The 20,460-nt window shown below is 42.7% G+C and overlaps 1 protein-coding gene across 1 annotated transcript in view; it reads right to left on the bottom strand.

The window, feature by feature from the left end:
* Positions 1-16,040: 16,040 nt before the first annotated feature.
* The window catches only part of sspo (SCO-spondin), a 603,219-nt gene continuing 598,799 nt past the window's right edge, over positions 16,041-20,460 (bottom strand). Inside the window, 1 exon segment of the mRNA XM_054751251.2 lies at positions 16,041-17,611. Coding sequence (XP_054607226.2) covers positions 17,589-17,611 — 23 coding nt within the window. The 3' untranslated portion in view covers positions 16,041-17,588.

Raw genomic sequence — 20,460 nt, 5'->3', positions numbered from 1 at the left:
TTGTAAACCGGTTCTAAACCTTTCCACACCACCGTAACTACCCTGATGTTCTGGTGTAAAATAAACCTTTTTCATTACCTCCTCCATCTCTGATGAATGGTTGGCAAAAATGATGCATATTTGTTTTCATTAGTTCTTTTTATTTCATAAATTGTACACACAATCTAATCATACTGTAAAAACAGCAGTCATCAAATATAATCACACAGTCTAATCATACTGTAAAAAACAGCAGTCATCAAATATAATCACACAGTCTAATCATACTGTAAAAAACAGCTGTCAAATATAATCTAAACACTAGTCAGAACTAAAAACTAATCATACTGTCGTCAAATATAATAATAAAGTTGTAGAAGAGACCCTCCGCAGCTCGCTCACTCCATCACCACCCCGGACAGCGCGTCCAGGTCAGCTTTGGACAGGCGATCGTACACCGGAAAAATGTCTTTGTGAATGGGCATCACAGCCCTGAATCCGTGCAGCTGCGTCACAGCCATGGTGAACAGAATCTCAGTGTCCAGAGGCTGGAAGCCGTGCAGACTGAGAAAACTTTGAAGAGCCGGAATCAGTTTAGGTGTTAAAACCCTGCGAATAATGTCCGTAAAGTGAAAATCGTAAAATAATTCATTTTCAGCTACGTAAAGACATTCGTGTTGCCGTTGACTGGGGTGATCGATCTTGCATCCGTGGCAGATGGTTGGTAAGTGAGCTTTGATCGCCATGTTGACCAAGTGAAGAAGACCCATTTTCACACGGTCTACTTTGTCTTCTGAAAACACCCAGTCAGGCAGACGGTGAGGCTCCTCATCGGTGCTCTGGATGTCGAGGGGTTGCACATCCTCCTCCTCCTCATGACCTGGCGGCGGCTCAGGGTTTGATGTCACCAAAGGTGGATCAGCCCCATCGACCCAGGGCCTGAATGGTACGTTCTCCGGAACCTCCATGATGGTGGGGAGTCGTGGTAGGTTATCCTCTGGAAAACACGATGGTGCCGATGCGGGCCTCGGACTGCCGTTGTATCTCGGCGGTGGTGGTGATGGTAGCGATCTGGACCTCGGACTGGTGTTGTATCTCGGTGGTGATGAATCCGTTAGTACCCAGCTCGGTGGTGGGCTCCAAAGGTCTTTAAGGGTCGTCTGATTGTAGAACCCCGTCATGCTGATGCCTAGATCGTCTGGATGAAATGGTTTCTAACTGTAAGCTCTTTATAACTAGTGCTGGGTGGGGGGCGTGGTATGATGATGCAACCTCCTCCTCCTCCTCCTAAGGCAGGTCTTAGAACTCCAGCTTTTTTCGCACTGTCAGAATGTCGTTCCAACAGCGGCTGGTACGAAAAAATGAAGTAATACGATCCTCCACTTCATTTATTTTTTCACACCAGGCTTCGAAAGGTACAACCTGTAGAAGGCGGTAAATTCCGCATACAGAATGCACATTCTCCAGCACAAAAAAGAGCTCAAATCCTCTCACACGGACCGAGGCCTTGAACATCCACTCTCCATCAGCATCCTCTTCCCCCTCCCATGAAGCGCTGAATGCTGTCACAGCGTTCTGGATTTCATCCAACGTTGGAAGAGCTTGCGGCCCACTGCGATTGACAGGCGGACGAGGTCTCTCAGGATCATCTCTGTGCACCTTGCGTGGAACAGCCAGCCTGAGCACAGCCCAATCGTTGTAGGAGAGAACCGCTGGTGAGTTTGATAAATAGGATTTAAGAGGTTCGCCTCAGCCACATCTTGGATTAAACACAGTTCCTTAGTGTCGTAGCTGAACCGGTACCCAAAACTACCGGTATAGCCGTAAGGTTCCAACTGCCATATTTGCTCCAAGATCTCTTTACCGCCGAAAGGAGGAACCTGCACTCTGCAGATGTAAAATGTAGATTTGCGGGGGGCACCAATTCCAGCCGGCATCTGATGTATAGCGATGGATTTTTCACAAAGCATGGTTTTTGACAGCGGCGTATCCACGCTCTCTTCTTTCACTTTTTGAGTTGAAGTTGAAGCGTCGGATGTAGTAGACACTTCTTCAGCGCGGCTTGGTGCTTCATTCAGCTCCTCGTGGTTCATCATTTTTTCTTAGAGCTCGGCTTTTCACCATTCGGACAGATCTGAGCTTTTAAAGAGTTATACACAATAGGATTACACTCAGAAGGGAGGGGGGCTGTGGGAACCGATGGGCTATCACAAAAAGAAACTTCACACGCCATTACACACATTAGCCTATGACGTGGGGATCATGGACATCTGGACACGTTCAACAATACGCCATTGATGATGCGGCGTGGGGGGTCTAGGCCATCTGGACGATCAACAATACACATGTCCATTTGATTAATGATACGGAAGGGGGGGCAAAGATTGAACAATACACCTGTCCATTTGATTAATGATAGGAAGGGGGGGGAAGGTCAAGGGTCAAATGAACAATAGGACTGAAAGGTCAAAAAGGTCAAAGAACAATAGACCTGTCAAAAAGTTTGACGAAAGGTGTCTTATAATTCTCTCTGGCATAGAAGCATTGTGAACAACAATGTCTGTAACGTGTCCAGAACCTTGGTACTTTCTGATGCACAGTGTTCTTTGTTAAACAGGGGCTTAACCTTCATTCCCTCTCACAGCAAAGCTAAAACTGATGATGCAATGTTTCAGGTCAGACATGACTTACAAAAATATCACAGGAGAATCAAACTAGCTGTTCATTTTAAAGATGATGGGGATGGGACTAACACCATAGCAGGTAAAGCAAAACCTTTCATGCCAGAATCAGGATGGGCGCCCCTTGCTGGCACTCTGCCCCCAGAAGTTAACTGACTTATTGAGAAGGATCTGGATCGCTTTAACAAAACATTTTATATGAATAAATCCAAACCTAACTTAGTATCAACCAAACCAAAGCGCTCAATGAACTATTAGGCAACAGGAAAATTGTCATCAAACCAGCTGACAAGGGGAGCTCTATTGTAATCATGGACAGGGAACAATATGTATGGGAAGGTAAAAGACAACTGCTAGACACCACCTACTACAACTGATTAGATAACCCCATTTATCCAGAGACCATCCCCATGGTGACTAAAATCATTGACTCTCTGTATGAGAAAAAGTTTATTAATGCAAAACAGCACAATTATCTCAAAGGATCATCAGAACCAAGAGCCAGAAGGTTCTATTTATTACCAAAGATCCACAAGGAACCAGCAAAATGGAGTAAACCCCACGAGATCCCACCGGGTAGACCCATCGTGTCTGACTGTAGTAGTGAAACATATCAAACAGCAGAATTTATCGATTACTATTTAAATCCCCTATCAACAATACACGAGAGTTCATCAAGGACACATATGACTTCGTAAACAAAATAAAACAAATCATCCTGCCAGACAACTTCATTCTATTCACCATGGATAGTTTATACACAAACATTGACATAACTGAAGGCATTAATGCAATTAAACAAAATCTGCTTAAACACTCCAATAGCAAAGAGCCACTTCAGCTATTACAAATCAACTTGCGAAGAAATGATTTTGAGTTTGAGGCCCAATTTTACCTTCAAATCAAAGGAACAGCCATGGGGAGAAATTCGCTCCAGCATATGCAAATATTTTTATGGCACAATGGGAGACTGAGGCGTTAAATAAATGTCTAAAAAAACACTTTATTATTACAGATATCTAGATGATATCTGGGGTGTCTGGACTCACTCGGAAGAAGATTTCCAGCTATTTCTACACACTTTAAATTCACACAATCCATCCATAAAGCTGAAATAATCCACCAATGCCAAAGCAGTTGATTTTTTTAGATACCATGACATTTAAAGGCCCAAATTTCAGCGCCACACACAAACTGGATATAAAAGTCTACTTTAAACCTACTGACACACATGCACTGCTTTTCAAAACCAGTCACCATCCAAAGCACACATATGCTGGTCTAATTAAATCCCAGCTACTTCACTTCCATAGAATAGCGACTCGGATGCTGTTCTCAGTCTTATCCTTAAGAGGATATTCCAAATCGTTTTTGAGAACATGCAAAGCTTCCTTCTTGGAGTCCAGACCCGAGGATACGTCACCACTGTTGCCCTTTGTTACCACTTATTCCCCCTCAGCAGGAAAACTAATTTATAAAATTAAACAGAACTTTTCTAAATTCCAATCAAATGCTAAACTACTCCAAAATCACAAAGTAATTGCGGCCTATAGAAGGAACCAAAACCTAAAAGATCTCCTTGTTCAGGCCAAGCTGAGACCCCTACTACAACCAAAGATCAATGGTCAAAGTGACTCTTTTAATCAAATGCGCTGGACACAAAATACGCTTAACAAAATCGTTTATCCCACCAAACAAACAGGAAACCCTGAAACCAAAAACTGTGTATACTTAATTCAGTGCAAAATCAGATATGTAGGAGAAACAGGAAACAGCATTTTAACATGCTTCACACAACACAGGTATAACATTACAAAAAAACAACAGTTGCCCTTAGTCAAACACTTTATTGAACATGGCTGGGAAGTCCTCACAGCCATGATTCCACTGGTCCAAAAAAACTACGAAAAAGAGCTGAAAGGCTCTCGATCCGTAGGTTGGATAAACTTGTTGCCACAGGCCTGAATGAGGGATATCTTTGCATCAGTGGACTAAAAGCAGGAAAGGCTGTGCACAAAGTCTCCGTCGCCTTCTTTCTTTTCTCTAATTCCTAACCCGAATGTAATGCAGTTACCATACATCTAGACCCCAACTAGAGACCTGAGAACCATCTGTTTAGCTCAAATTGAGATTCATTAAAGGCATTTGGCCTCAAAATCTTACCTCTACCATAACCTCACTCTAACCATAACCAAGGCTGTATGACAGCACGTCTGAAAAGGTTCACACACCTACTTTGAAGCTCTGACCTCCTTTAAGCTCAACCTGAGATGGGCCACATCCCTAGCCCTAAACCTTCAACTCTAACCATAGCCTTGTTTTATAATACATAGAAAAGAAGATCCATTAGGTTACAGATAAAACAAAATAACCTTCGACTTGAATCATAGCCGAGACTACAAAACATTCCAATCTCCATTACACTTCTCTTCTCTCTCCCATTCCTTCTCCTTTATTTGGGAGGGGTCATTAGGGGAGCCAGGTTAAGCCTAGTCCAGCTCAGTAGTGGTTAAGACGTAAACACGTTGCCACCACTGCTACCTGGTCTCTATACTCTCTTTTGCTCTCTCTTGCTCTCAATCTGGAAAAACCAACAATGGAAATGGGTTTCTGAGTGACATGCGGTGCCCGTGCACCACCAGTGATCACTTAATTAAACTGTTTCGATCATTGGACTGACTCAGAGGGAATTCATTGAGTTATATCTACTGAACCTCACCCCAACCCAAACACCTGCATTAAAGGAAAAGTATCGGAGACCGGTGAAATGCTGCACAGAGCAGAGGAGGATGGTGTAAGGTCATTCCATCCATCCTTTTTTTTTACAGCTATAAATACCACCTCCGGTTCTGAGCCCCAGTTTTGAGTAGCTTTGGCACAGGAAACAGGCTTGGAGCCGGACCTGCTTGGTTGGCTGGCGTGGGTGGAGTTGGGCCTGGACTCTGGGGGACTGCTTGGTGTGCGGCTGTGCTTCTCCGCCACCTCTCCAGTATCCTCTGCCCCTGAACCTCACAAAGAGGCGAGGCATTTGCCCTAGACCTGCGGGTTAACAAGCCCAAAAATGGTGAGGCATTTCCACATTACGCATGCACAAAGCTGTCGGCATGTGGCTATGGGCACGGGGCTGTGTGGACGGTAAACAGGCTGGTTGTGCGCTTCGTGGACCTCTGGGGGATCTGGGTCTGGACTTGGCTGTGTCCTGGCTGTTCCTTGCTGGGTTTTGGCTACTCGCCCTGCTTTTTCATAAATCCTACTTCAGAGGACATTCATCAGCTAACACCTGCAGACAGGAGACCCACAGGTAAGGCTCTTTTTTTTGCATCTGTTGGTTCTAAGTCAGAATATGTCTAAGATATTTTAAACCCTAAACTGGGACTTCTAAGGCCCTTTTGTGTCAGTGTACAGCTAAAGCAAATAGATTTCACTCTTGTTAAAACTCATGAATCCGCAAATGTGGATTCTAGTCTTAATAAGTCTGCAACTGTGGACTTGGTTCCAATACACTGGCAACTGTAGGTGTCAGCAAACCCCCAATAGCATTGAGTCTAAAACAAAATCTTAAAGTACACTTATGATTAAAATAAAAAATACTGCCATTATTAGGTATTTTTTTGTTTTAATGTGGGTTTGCGGAACCTCAAATAGGACTTTACAAAACCCAAATGGGCACGACGGACACACGCCAAGAGTTGATCTCCTCGGTGGGCCTTCCCAGAATAGAGTATTCAGTAACAATGGCAGAAACACTCGATTTTTGGGTCTACTGCTGATGATGTGTCCTAAAATTGTATAAAATTAATTTGAAGGAACGTAATGCAGTTACCATGCATCAAAACCCTAAAGGTACCTGAGAACCATCTGTTTAGCTCAAATTGAGATTCATTAAAAGCACATGGCCTCAAAATCTAACTTCTACCATAACCTCACTCTAACCATAACCAAGGCTGTTTGACAGCACTTCTTGAAAGGTTCACACACCTACTTTAAAGCTCTGACCTCCTTTAAGCTCAAACCTGAGATGGGCCACATCCCTAGCCCTAAACCTTCAACTCTAACCGTAACCTTGTTTTATTAAAGGCTCATCTACAGGATCCACATTCACAAGGGATCATAATTTGCTGGGAATTAAATAATACAATCATGAGTTCTTGAAACCAAAACTGCTCATCTGGTAATGCTAACCAATGGTTTTTTCTCAGCAGACACTGCAGCGGGGTTCCTTCTTGGGTCCCAAGGAGGGGCAAATATTAATTCCACCCAGCTTACTGTAGGAGTGCCCGTGCACTGGAGTTCTGGAGGGTTCTGTCCTTCAGATCTCTCTTTACATAACTCCTAACCCTAACCCGACGTTAGCTGGTCGACCGAAAGCCTATAATTTGAATTAAATGAAAGTAATTACAGTTTTTTTGATTGCTAAAACATGTTTTTCAAAACTGCACACACAAAACCCCAAACATAACACACAAATTCCTAAACCGTGGTTTCCGTTTGCAACAAAACCCTGCCACCACATATCGTAACATGTTCCCAAAATGGAACACGTGTTTTCATTTGGTAAACACAGCCACATTTTCACATGACACACACATACCATTCATTGCTTAAACACATGTAGCCTTTGGGTGAACACTATCAAGCATGGAAAGAACACTGAAGAGCAAAACTGAAAACACAGTTGTCTAAATGGAACACAATGAATTACACACTGAATGTATGACAGTGCCCACTTTTCTCTGAGACAAACATTAGACATCACACAAATTTTGAGACAAAGCATTATATTTTTACAGCCCCCCCCCCAAATTTTTGGGACAAAATATTTTATTTTTACAGTTAAACCCCCCCACCCCCTCTCCCATTCAAGCATAATCATGGGGCATCATGCCCCCGGTCTCTGTCTGACCAGAGGGCCTCATCAACATCACAGGCGATGTCCTCCTGGTCCAAACAGCTCTGGAAGTACCGCCTCGAGTGCCTCATGAAGCCCTGACAGGCCTCAAACGCCACATCTCTACAAGCCTCCTCCATGGCTTGAAGCAGTGGGACCTTGCTCTGTGGATTCCTTTCGTACACCTTCCACCTCCAGGCTGAGAAAAACTCCTCAGTGGGATTGAGGAAGGGGGAATAAGGTGGAAGGTATAAAATGGAAAACCGTGGGTGGTCCTGAAACCACTCATACACCTGGGTAGCCTTGTGGAAACTTACTTTTACTCTGCAGTCCATGATTGCAAATTGCTCGCCAGACCCGAAAGTTTAGAGATTTGAATATTTGTGTGTTGTTGATTGAAGCTTTGAGAATTTATGTGGAAAGTGTGTGTAAACCTGAAAATTGTGTGCTGTGTTTTGACAGCAAGGTAATGTGAAATTGACATCAGAGTGTAAAGGAGGAAATTCAGAGTTCTAATATGATAAGGAAATCTTAAGTAGTGATAAACTGAGTCAAGCAATTGGGAACAGAAGTAGAGGTTGTGAAAATTGTGCCTCATTTTTGCTTTTTGAGTTTTAGCAATCGAAAAAAACTGTAAATAAATTCTTCGGCGGACATATTGCCGTTTATTTTTACAGCGGCTCTCGTCTTTATTTGCCCGTAAAATGCGTGTGCATGGAATGAACGTCGTGGGACTGTCTGTATGTAAAGTTATGGTGGGTGTGTCCGAATCCACGGGAAGGATGCTTGTAAGAGTGCATTTTGAGGTCGATGGTGTCACAGCGCAGCGACGAGTACTGTCCGAATTCCAAGAATACTCATTCTCGCGTCCTCAAATGCGGTCTCGCTCCGCCCACATTTCGAGGACGGGTCTGTTGTATCCTCACAGAACAAGGCTATCCCAGCATGCTTTGCACGCCGGCTGTGGATTTTCAACAGGAAGAGATAATGGGGAGAGCTACGAAGTTTTAAACATAAGTTTGTTAAAAACTAGCCGTCGTCTCCCCTCCCCCTGCCACACCTGGTGTGGGGTGTGGTGCCTTGGTCTGCCTGAGTGTTCGTGGCTCCCGGGTCAGGGGGTTTAAGATCTTTGGCGCCTGCCTGGTTGATCCCGGTGGCTGCCTGGTGGGGTCTGGGTCCCTGGGTTCTGCTGGGTCCCCGGCGGGGTGGTCGCCCCTGGGTCCCGGGTCGCTGGGTCCCAGGCTCGGCCAGCTAGGGGCTGGGAGGCTGCGGGCGGGCCTGTGGGCTTGCCGCTGAGATTTCCAGAGGCTCTGCCGGCTGCTGATTGTGGCCCCCCAGGGTGACCCTCTGTGCCTCTCGAGGGGGGCGGGGGCCTTTCTGGTTGCAGTCTCTTTGGGGTTCCTGTGTTCTGGGGCAGTGCCTGGATCTCTGGGACTTGGAGCTCCCCCCGTCTTCTACGCATCTTTGGGGGGGCGGATCTGTGGTCCCTCACACTGTCTATTGGATGTAGGGATGGGTACCTTTGACATTTGAATCGATCCGGTACTAATTCCCGGTACCTACGAATCGATACCGGTACTTAACGGTACCAATTTTCGATACTTTTGAGTGATTATTATTTTAATTCTTTTATAATTAAATATATATTTTTCTCAATATATAACCATATTTGATAAATATCACGATAAATAACATACAACTGTTTGTATTTTAACATTGTCCTTGTAGTTTTATAAGCTGATAATTAAACTGAAGCAAACATCTTTGCTGTGAACTAAATTTACTGTGTATCTTCATTCCTTTTGCCATCTTTTTTCATTTGATTTTTCCTACTGGGAAGTTAGAATTTCCGAGGAGAAAGTGAACGCACCATTAGCTGATAACAATGGTAGCAATGGAAGCTAACATACCAAGCTAACGTTATTTTAAACAGTTTATTTAGCTAGTGGAGCAGATTAAAACGATGCCTCACACTTAGATCGTTGTCACTGGTTTCGTCTTCACCCGTCACATTTACGTAGTAAAGTGAAGCCAAACTTTAGAGCACGTTCATGTTCTTCTAGTCGGGAATTCGGAGTTCCGTGGAGAAAGCGAACGCACCATTAGCGAAATGGAAGCTAACATATCAAGCTAATTATATTTACCTACTGGAGCAGATTAAGATGAGGATGTCTCACTTAGATCATTGTCGCTGGTTTCATCATCACCCAGTTACCCATCACGTTTAATGAAGTGGACCCAAGCTTTAGCCTGTGTTCTTTCTACCATGCTGCTCTGTTTACAACTGGTTTGCAGTGAGCGACGACAAAACGCTCTTGCGCATGCGCGGCTGTCTTGGAAAGTTCTCGTTATGATGGACGGGTACCGAAACGAGGCACCGTTTGAAATGACGTGAATTGATGCTCAGTCGGTACTATGGAATTCGGTCGGTACCTTAAAAAGTACCGAATTCGGTACCCATCCCTAATTGGATGCTCCTATAGATAAACTTTACATAAACAAGCGTGTGTACACACACATAGGTGCTCACTTGGTGCTCTCAAAAGTATGGGCTTGGGCACGTTCAACACATGTCTTTAGGTTGTCGTTGCCACTACATGCACTGTGATTTATTATCGTGTGATTGTTCAGTTAAACAATGTTGATTTTATATTTCACCATCAGGTTGACGCGGTGATAGCTTGCTCCTGATGTATTGTTGTGTGTCCCATTTTTTTTCTTCTATTCTTTCTCTTTCTGCAGGTCTAGAAGCAGACCCTTGTTCATTATTGTTTATTTTTGCGGACCCCCCCCCCCCCCCCCCCCCCCTTCCCCCCTTCTCACCACCTTTTGTCTTTTCCTTTCTCTTTCACCTCGGACTCCGTGTCTGGTCAGAATTACAAAGCATTCAAAAACAACAACAATAAAGTTTTATGTATCAGGCATGACATTAAAAGCAGACACTTTGATGCTCCACCTGAGAGTAAATCTGTAAGGCTTGTTACCAGCATTCAGACATCAATTCTGTTTGCTTCACAACCAGACAGGACACGGTAAAAAAAATAATAAACTAGCCATAGCAACCTAAAAAGCTTAAAGCGGTTCAGTTTATAAACATTTTTCGTTTGTATATCTGTTTTTAAAATTACATTTTAGGCAGAAATCAGCCAGAACGAGTTTGTTTCACGGGTCCCAGTTATTCCCGTTGGTGTGTGTGTGTGTGTGTGTGTGTGTGGCGAATTAAACTTGTCATTTGTTTTAAGGACAACAGTGCAAAGAAGCATTTTTATTAAGCTTAGAGGTGAAGAGTGAAGCTGTTTACACACAACCACAGAAGTTCTGCTGTGAAAAGTAGTTTTACATTCAGGGATTTACACAGCTGACACGTTATAATGAAGTAAAAAGTGTTTGTGTGATGAACAAAAGTTTTATCTTCTCATGTGGATAAATGTAAAAATGTGTTTATTGCCTTTTTGTCACCTGTGGTCTCTGATTTTCTCTGTTTAGGACTGCAGGTGTCCAGGGTCAGGAGAGGCTTTACCTGTTGGTCCTCCTGGGAGAGAGGCCTTCTACTGTCATCATGTTAATGTTATTTAGCTGTTTGATATTTGAACACATTTATTAAAACAAATGCTAACTGATAACTCTTTCTGGTTATTGGTTTTATCACCAGTTTTATTATTACAGATGTTTTTGAACATGTTATATGAACAGCAAATGAAAAGATGGAAAGGAGACAAGATTATTTATAATACGTTACACTTATTTACAGATCAAAACCAGTATGGACCAGTTATGTACGGTTAAAGCAGGATTAACCTGAGTGACTCTTCCTGGATCATTTATTTAAACTGTGGAAGAGTTTAAATGAGACCACTTCTTTATGGTCTCCCCAACAAACTCCTTCATAAACTGCAACTTGTACAGAATTCAGCAGTCCGTATTATCACCAGAACCTCTTCCTTTCACCACATCACCCCGGTTCTCCAACAGCTTCACTGGCTCCCAGTTAAATTCAGGTCCATCTTCAAAATTCTCCTCCATACCTTCAAAGCAATCCATAACCTCTCTCCTCCATATATCTCAGACCTTATTAGTATTCACACCCCATCCCGTTCTCTCAGATCTTCTTCTTCCATCCATCTTACGGTTCCTTCTGCCCATCTCGCTACCATGGGGAGCAGAGCTTTCAGCCGCTCTGCTCCTTGTCTCTGGAACTCACTTCCCCCAGACATCAGGAACATCGACACTTTCACCCATTTCAAAACAAAACTCAAAACACATGTTTAAATCTGCCTACAACCTCTGATTTTATTGAACTGTTTCTCTCTTTGTTTTTTCTTGTTTGGGTTTTATTATTGTTTTATTGTATTTTATTAATTATTTTCTGTCAAGTGACCTTGGGTGTTCTGAAAGGCACTTTTAAATAAAATGTATTATTATTATTATTATAATTATAAACTGAGTGAGCAGGAAGTCTTTAACAGTGCAGCTGGATCTGCTGCAGGAGGATCCAGACATGGATGGAGGGCTGGAGCAGACCCGTGGCTGGATGTTTCTGGTCAGAGGAACATCTTACAGGACGGTCTGCAGAGAGAGCTTTGGGATGCTTCCTCTCACTGTCCACTCCATCATCCATCTACAGGGACTGCTGGGCTGGCTCAGACGGCGGCTGTTAAATCTCTGTGAATGACTTGCCTGTTAACAATAGTGGTGGTCTGCTGGTACCTCCTGCAGGACAGAGCACCACTGACCTCCTCCACACACATCTTCCTCAGGCTCATCCTCCAGACCCACAACTTCACCAGCACAGATGCAGATGTGCAGCACAGTGCATGCTGACTTTTAATAGATTAAAGAAGAGTTTTTTTATTGAAAAATGTAAAACAAAACATAACCTGCAGTACACTGGTTCTGTTCAGTTTAAAGAAAAGCAGCAGGGAAAACTACAGAGAATTTACATTTTTAAGACAGACCTAATCTTTATTAGGCTTAAGTTTGTTGGGGTTATTAGGTGAACGAATAATTTGTAAGCTTTACTTACTTTTTGGATTCTTCAATAAATTCTGTAAATATGGAAACATTTACCGATTTATTAATTAATTAAGATATCCTTAGATATCTATGGGGCACCATCCCCTTTAATGGGGAAAAATGAATCCAAAACCTCTGGTTAGTCCGTCTGAAGTTCGTAAAATCCGTTTAGGAGCAGAGATTTTCAGCCAACACACAAAATCCAATCTGAGACAAAAATCTTAATTGGCTATACATTTATTAACTAATATCATCCTTCAGCTCCTTCTGAAAGGTTAATCAATATCAACCAATTGATTTTATCAAATGAATAACAACAATGAAATGATACCGTAAAACAAGGAGACCCCAATGGATGGGTTTGTTTTAGTCATGAGTCCACCCAAACGCTAAAAACAAGCGTGTGTGTGTGTGTGGGGGGGGGGGGGGGTCAGTGAGGTAATGCTGAAAGAATGTGACTGGGAGCTATCTTTTCAGCTCTAATACAGACAAAGGAAAAGTTTAGCTTCTACCTTTAACTAAATTTCACAGTAATTTAAACACTTCAGAAGTTTAAACCCTCTCCACCAAACTCAAAGAAAGAGAGAATCAATCATTAATGAAATCCCTGATAGTTTATCAGCCTGGCCACAGCACAACTATTTAAGATATTCATAATAATTGAACAAAACAGCTTACTCTTTAAAATGCTCCCGATGGCGTATTTTGGTACGAAAGAGAAAAGCCCGTCTCCTATTTTGAAGCAAATCACGCGGTTGACTGCTTGTTTGGCTATGAGAAACGGAAGAAGTAGTTAGATAGAAAAAGAAAGGAAAACTTCTCTGAGCGACTTCAAGGCGTCCCTTGGAAATCACGCTGAGCCATACGATGATTTTACGCTGCTCTTCCGCGGTTCAGCGTTCCCACTCGTCCAAAGCTGCAGCAGCGAGCGATTTCTCTCTAACATCAACCGAAGCTGAGAACAAAGAGGAGTTAAGTTTCACTTTTCCTCTCTTTTATAGACTCTGGCGGCTGTCGGGCTGAGACTGTTGTAGGTTCTGCGCATGTGCAGAACCCGTGCTCTGCCTTGGCGGTGACGTCATCAAGCTACTTCCGGGTGCAGAGACCCATGGGAAATGAAGTCTCTCCTGGCACTGGAACTTATTATCTGCTTTTTCAAAGCGCAGATTACACAGTCTTTTGATAAAATGCTGCGTAGCAATTTCCTCATGAGGGTAGACCCTCAACATTCCCCCTTTTGGTTTCGGGTATCGCGCCAGAGCTCGATCGTCAGAAGCACAGATGGGTTCTTCCCTCATGAACGTTGGTCAACTTGATTGTCGGAAGCACAGATGGGTTTGTCCCTTAGCAACGTTGGTCTCCTTGGACGCCTTTGGTCTTTGCCTTTGGTCTTTGTCTTGGATCCTGGTCAGGCACAAAAACAAAAGAGGATAGGAAAAGGGATAGTCCCCATGCGCATAATGAGGAGAAGCCACCCACGCAGGTGGTACGCAGTGATGTCGTCGTCCATGCGAGAGGTAGTAGTGTGGAAGGAGGGAGGCCGGCGGGCGGTTGACTCCACGAGGGGACAAAAGGGGACAAGGATCAGCAGTCCACAGTTCATGGGAACAAGGGGCATCCGTGAGGGAAAAAAGGGCATCTCACCGCCGGCCATACAGTTCAGTTCATGGAGCATGCGGTGATGTACGAGCAGGGGTGTCGGACTGGGGGGGGGAAGGGTACCGTTTACCCAGGGCCCACTGCAGGGAGGGGCCCTGAGACAGCTTTGAATAAAAATGTTTTATTGTTGTTGTTTTTTTCCCCCAACTTACTTAATGTCTTAATAAACTTCCCTTTACCTGGATAAAGAGGTTAAGAAACAGACTTTTGCCTTTAAATAATAACTGAATAATCTCTGAGGCATCTATCACCCCTTAAAAATGTGCAAAGTGGTTTAGTCCACACCAGCGGCCAGGGGCTGCACGGCCGCATGTACAGCTATGAGACATCGCAGATGCCGACAGCCAGAGCTGGAGGCAGGAGAGTCAGTCATGTCTTTTCCCAAGAAAGGGAAATCTGGCTTCCAGAAAAGACAAGAAAAGAAGAAGGAGAAAAAGTTAATTGAACAGAAGCAAGTACTGACTAGGTTTTTCAAGAAGGATGGTGAGCAGCAGCCAGCAGCAGCAGAACACAGTTTTAGCTGATATTAGCTAGCTCTCAGAAGCTGCATTCATGTTAGGAGTTCAGTGTTAAACGGCTTTAGTTTCACCATCAAGATCAAATATAAATTAATTAGAGTTATCAGTGAAAACACTAATTAATATATATATATATATTAATCAGAATTATTATCGCGGGCGGCCGGCGCCAATTAATTTGCGGACCTCGCAGTAAAAACAGGTTCACTCTGTGTGGATATTTCAGCTCCGTCCCAGTCATGGACCAGGACAAACTTGGTATTGATGGATTCGTGGTAATCTCAGGAATGAGAAGCTGCCACTGTTTTTCGTATATCATGATGACACTGGTGTTAGAGGATTGTTATTGACTTGGTTAGATATTTTAAGCCTATTTTAAATGTCTTTATATTTCATCTTGAAAACGGACAATCTTATAATTTGGCTGATAATGCAGGGATTATAAAATTTAGAGTGCATTACATTCACAGAGAGAACCTGGTTTATTTCATGTCATGTGTATTTAATATATCAATATATATCAGCAAAGCTTAACATCATGAACCATGACAGGCATGACTGAAGAGCAGATGAAGATATCATGCCAGGCACTGATGAGAAAATATTACAAGGATCTCACAGCTGAATTTGAGAATGAGATGCTACACCTGAGAACAATATATGGTGCCACATTTCCACACACTCGGTCTCCTCTTGAGCTGCTTAATGCCATCTACAGGATGCAATTACAGAGCATTTTTGGAGAAGTTTGTATTGGACTGAGGATTTTTTGCACACTACCTGTGACTGTTGCTGGGGGTGAACGAGCTTTTAGCAAACTGAAACTGGTGAAAAATTATTTGAGATCAACAATGTCCCAGGATAGACTGAACAGCCTAGCTCTTCTTTCTATTGAAAGCCAATTAGCCAAAGGATTGGACTTTAAAGATCTCATAAGTGATTTTGCTGACATGAAGACCCATCAGTGGGCATTTACTGGAAAATAAATTCCAGGATTTTTGTTTGAACACATTGTTAGCAAATAAAAATAATTATATGTGAAGTCTGGGCATTTCACTTTTATTATGCTGGCATTTGTATTTGCTCAATATAGAGGTTAAACTAAGATCATATTTATTATCTTGTCTTATAGCATGACAAAAAATGTGTAAGAGAGATATAAGTAATTGAGCATGGGGGCCCACCTAGAAGACTTGTACCTAGGGCCCAGAATTTGGTGCCACGCCCCTGTGTACGAGGTCCATAGTTCGCAAACGCGCATTGACCTATGTGGTCCCAAGAAGTTGAATAAACAAATGCACATTGAAAACACTTCAATGCTATTTTATTCAAAAGCCTGTTTTTTTTTAAACATTTTACCCCATTTGGTGCAAAATAAGAAGTTCTGAGGTCCAATTAACATTAGAAAACATCCAACTGCATTCAAAATTTATAATGCATTTGGTTTGTATCAATTACCTACATGATCATACTCAGTAGTAATGTGTTGTGTACGTTTAACAAGTTCATTCTGTAGCTTAAAACATACACGAAACCATCTAAAGTTAGCATGTAAGTCCTGACAGCTTCTAGAATAAACAAAGTTACTTTACCTGAAAACGTTTGTGAACAAACGCTGCTGATGGACATGAAGCTGCTGTAGCTTCTTAATATTCCTGCTCCATTTTTGCTAGCTTTAGCATTTTTCCTTTGCGTGTAGCTGCCGCCACAGCTGTGATGGGACCTACGGGCCACCATAGAGGTGAAGGCTAGACTGTCCGAATTCAGAGCCGCTGACTTCCTTCCTTGCTAGACCGGCGAGGGCCCGTACTCATAAGCATCCTTCCTGTGGATTCGGACACACCCGGTGTTGGGCAGCTTAGCTTTGCAACGGGAATGAGTGACCTGGGAACGTGTTCTTGGTTCAGATTGGAATCACATCTGAAAATGTGAGGATCAGGAAATCGAACCTTGAGATGGGTTCGCTTCTCTGGAATTAATGCTTCATCAGACTAAAACACGAGTCATCAGATATTGAATAAAGCATACATTATTCAAACATTTGATTCAAACATCTTGCTCATTCAACACATATAATTATTCCAACTTATACATTTTAAAGTGAGTAGGTTGACAGTTATTTAGTGTGAGGTTGCAGCAGTCTGGCTCCTGCATCAGACCTTGGGTGAGAATGTTTGGCCTTCTTGTACAGTAATAAGAACTGGGCAGAACTTTCTGGATTAACAGGCCAGACTGATGGTGGGTTTATATCTGCAAATGAAAGGTTACTTTCTGGTCAATTTGTGGGTGAAAAGTTGACCTTTGGTACGTTACAGCTGCTGCCCCCGCGACCCGACAACAGCAACAACATAACAGCAGGGGTGTCAAACACAGTTGATTTTGACAAGGTTTGGGTGTTCTTAGATCTTTCTGTCTGTATGTTCTTTTATGATCACCGAAGTGTAATTACAAGCATTTCACAGCTTTCAAAGTTTTAACCATTCACATGATTTATATGGAAAACTGCTTTATTTACATTGTTCATTCTTCTTTTTCTTGCCAAAATGTACAAGGATTTTAGAACAGGTTCATTATTTGTTCAGTTGTAAAATGACAAGGATTACAAACATTAGGCTTGTTATGTTCATGAGTAGCATGTGTCATAGATCAATCCAGTAAAACTGGACTAGAACATGGAACTTTACAAAACCAACATGAAAAGTAAATTGATATTTTCCTTATACAACATGTGTCAGTGGGTTACAGTTAGAGTCTATGAATAAACAGTAGCCTGAAGAAAATAAGAGCATGTGATGATCAGTGGAGTCCAGCTGTCCATGTCAGAAACCTTCAGCTTGGGTTCAGGCTGATTCAGCGTCTGGACAAGTCCCCTCCTGTAAAAAAAAAAAACAAAAACTGGGTGTATAAAAAAACTAGTAACACAAGAGAGTCCTGGAAAAGCTTCAGAAACACACAACTGATTTGTTTAAAGGTGTGGTTCACCAAAAAACCATTTTTTTAATGATTGTTTCTGGTCATAATGGACTGTTTCATGGCTGGACTTAAAATAGTCTCCTACACCTATCTCCTGCTTTAGCTTCTTAAATAGTCTCCTACACCTATCTCCTGCTTCAACTTATGATAGAAAATAGTCTCCTACACCTATCTCCTGCTTCAACTTATGATAGAAAATAGTCTCCTACACCTATCTCCTGCTTCAACTTCTGATAGAAAATAGTCTCCTACACCTATCTCCTGCTTTAGCTTCTGCTAGAAAACAGACAGAGAAACTCTCAGATGAGAAAAGCTTGACAGATCTGCGTCACACTGTCACTTAACATTCATGGACTCATCCATCTTGACTCACGGCGGGGAAGGCTGTTGTTGGTTTAGTGTCCAGGCAACAGCAGAAGCTAACCATTAGCATTAGCAACTCCACCACACAGCAGAACTCCTCCAGACTTGTGTTATGGGTTAGGGTTTATGGAGATAAATCATCACTGCTGCAGACCTTACTCTTAGCCAATCAGAGGAGGAGAGATATGATAGACATATCTGGAAATATTACTCCAAATCCTGTTGTCTGAGTATGGTCAGTGAACTGTGTGTGTTATGTTTTGGAGCATTTAAATTAGTTCTTTAACTGTATTATTTCCTGCTATTTCAGCTATTTCGGTGTTTTTCTCCTCAGAAGAAGCTACAATGGTGTTCTGCTGAGCTGTGGTGGCCTCACGGAGGGGGCCGTCGGCTTGAACACTGCTGCTAACCACTTAAACATTCTCCTTCTCCTGATAATAACATTTTACTCTCTTTGACATTGAATGTGCAACTACTAGTTTACCTGTTTATTTATAGATTCACTAGGATGAATATAATAAAGTGTATCTGTCACCAAATAGAATATTTACTAAGAAATCACAATTTAACCATAGAAACACTACTTGGTGTGTGTGTGTGGGTGTGTGTGTGTGTGTGTGTGTGTGTGTGTGTGTGTGTGTGTGTGTGTGTGTGTGTGTGTGTGTGTGTGTGTGTGTGTGTGTGTGTGTGTGTGGGTGTGTGTGTCTGCTCTGTCTTCTCGATCCCCAGTGAGTCGTGGAGGATGGCTGCTTATACTGAGCCAGGATCCTCTGGAGGTTTCTTCCTGTTAAAAGGGAGTTTTCCTCTCCACTGTCGCTAAAGGCTTGCTTAGTATGAGGATTGCTGTAAAGACTCTGACACTAGTCAGTGACTCGATGCAACCTGCTTGCTTCCTTTTATAGGAAACTTTTTTCTGATTGGCTTAATGAACTGACCTGTATTGGAATGTTTATTATGTGAAGTGCCTTGAGACGACTCTTGTCGTGATTTGGCGCTTTATAAATAAACTTGACTTGAATTAAGATGTCTGTTTTAAATGAGAAACCCCATTTTAAACATGTCACCACTGGCGTTTTTAACACTATTGTTGGAAATGGACATGCACACCTCTCTGTGTTACGACAGTGTCCTTCATTTTAAACACCCGTACCTGGTCGTTAGCCTGACCAGCCAGCCCCACACTTCCTTATGCGAAGCACTGGGTCTAGGAAATCTTCTATTCAAACAACGCCACCCCTGAGAATTCTAACCGAGCCAATCAGCGCTGAGCAGCGCACGTCACACACCGCAACGCTCAGTTTCTCATAAACAACAAAGCCTGAAGTGGAGTTCTCTGCGGCTCTTTCCTCTGTTCTAAATGACTTGGACGCGTCTTTAAAATCACAACAAGTAGAAGCACTAAAAGTCTTCTAAAGAAAGCAACAACAAAAAAAAACGACAGAGTTGCACGGTACAGCAGGCATTTCCACCTTTTTTCTGATTGGTTATTTTTGAGCTTGATAGTTCCGCCCCTCATGTACCTCTCGGTAACCAGTCTAGTTCTCTATGTAGAATTAAACAGAGGACGAGTCTGGCAGGCCAGGGTAGCTGGATGTAATAATTAGGGACAATTGATTCATTTCAAGATCCAAAGTATCTTTAGGAAACTTCCATCCATCCATCCATTATCTGGAATTCCAAGGCATTCCCTGGCCAATCGGAGTTATACTTAAAATAATTAAACTGCCTTTTTACATCATCTGATAAATTGTGAAAACCATGATTCTGTGATCTGTGAGAGCTGAGAGGAGATGAGCTCACGAACATTAAAAATAAAACACAAAAACATGAGATCCCTTTGCTGTTGGTGGAAATCTCACATATTCAACTGATGAGGACACTTCAGTAGCCTTTTGCTGCAGAGGAAGCTGCGCTCTGTGACAGCAGCTGTGAAGTGTCACAGAGCGAAGCAGTGAGACAGAACTAACAGTAAAAGTTTAGAAGCAGCATGTGTGACAGATTGTTACTTCTCTGTAGTTTAGCGGGTTATTGTGTATAAAGGAGAAGGATGAATGTCCAGTTGACAGATCAGCCGGTGAGCTGGAAGACGGGAATAGGAGACCCGCAGCCGGAGTCTGACGCCAAAGCGAGGGTTTTAAAAACTAAGCTACCTCTTTGAAAAAAGATGAGCTGGGTCATGAATTGACACTAAAAATAAATGCTTTGTTTATAAACAGCTTTGTTAAATAACAGCTTTGTTTTGGTTAGCGGTCAGCTTAGTGACATATGCTACAGGAGGTGCACTCATGACGCAGCGTGTCCTGCTGGAGAGAGACGCTGTGCAGGCTTCCTCACTGAAATTTTGTGTCGTACAGCGTGACACCTCTCTGGAGTTCTCACAGTGTGA

This window comes from Nothobranchius furzeri, chromosome 7, assembly GCF_043380555.1.
Source record: "Nothobranchius furzeri strain GRZ-AD chromosome 7, NfurGRZ-RIMD1, whole genome shotgun sequence".
In the NCBI taxonomy this organism is placed as follows: domain Eukaryota; kingdom Metazoa; phylum Chordata; class Actinopteri; order Cyprinodontiformes; family Nothobranchiidae; genus Nothobranchius; species Nothobranchius furzeri.
This window is presented reverse-complemented; position numbering and strand designations above follow the sequence as displayed.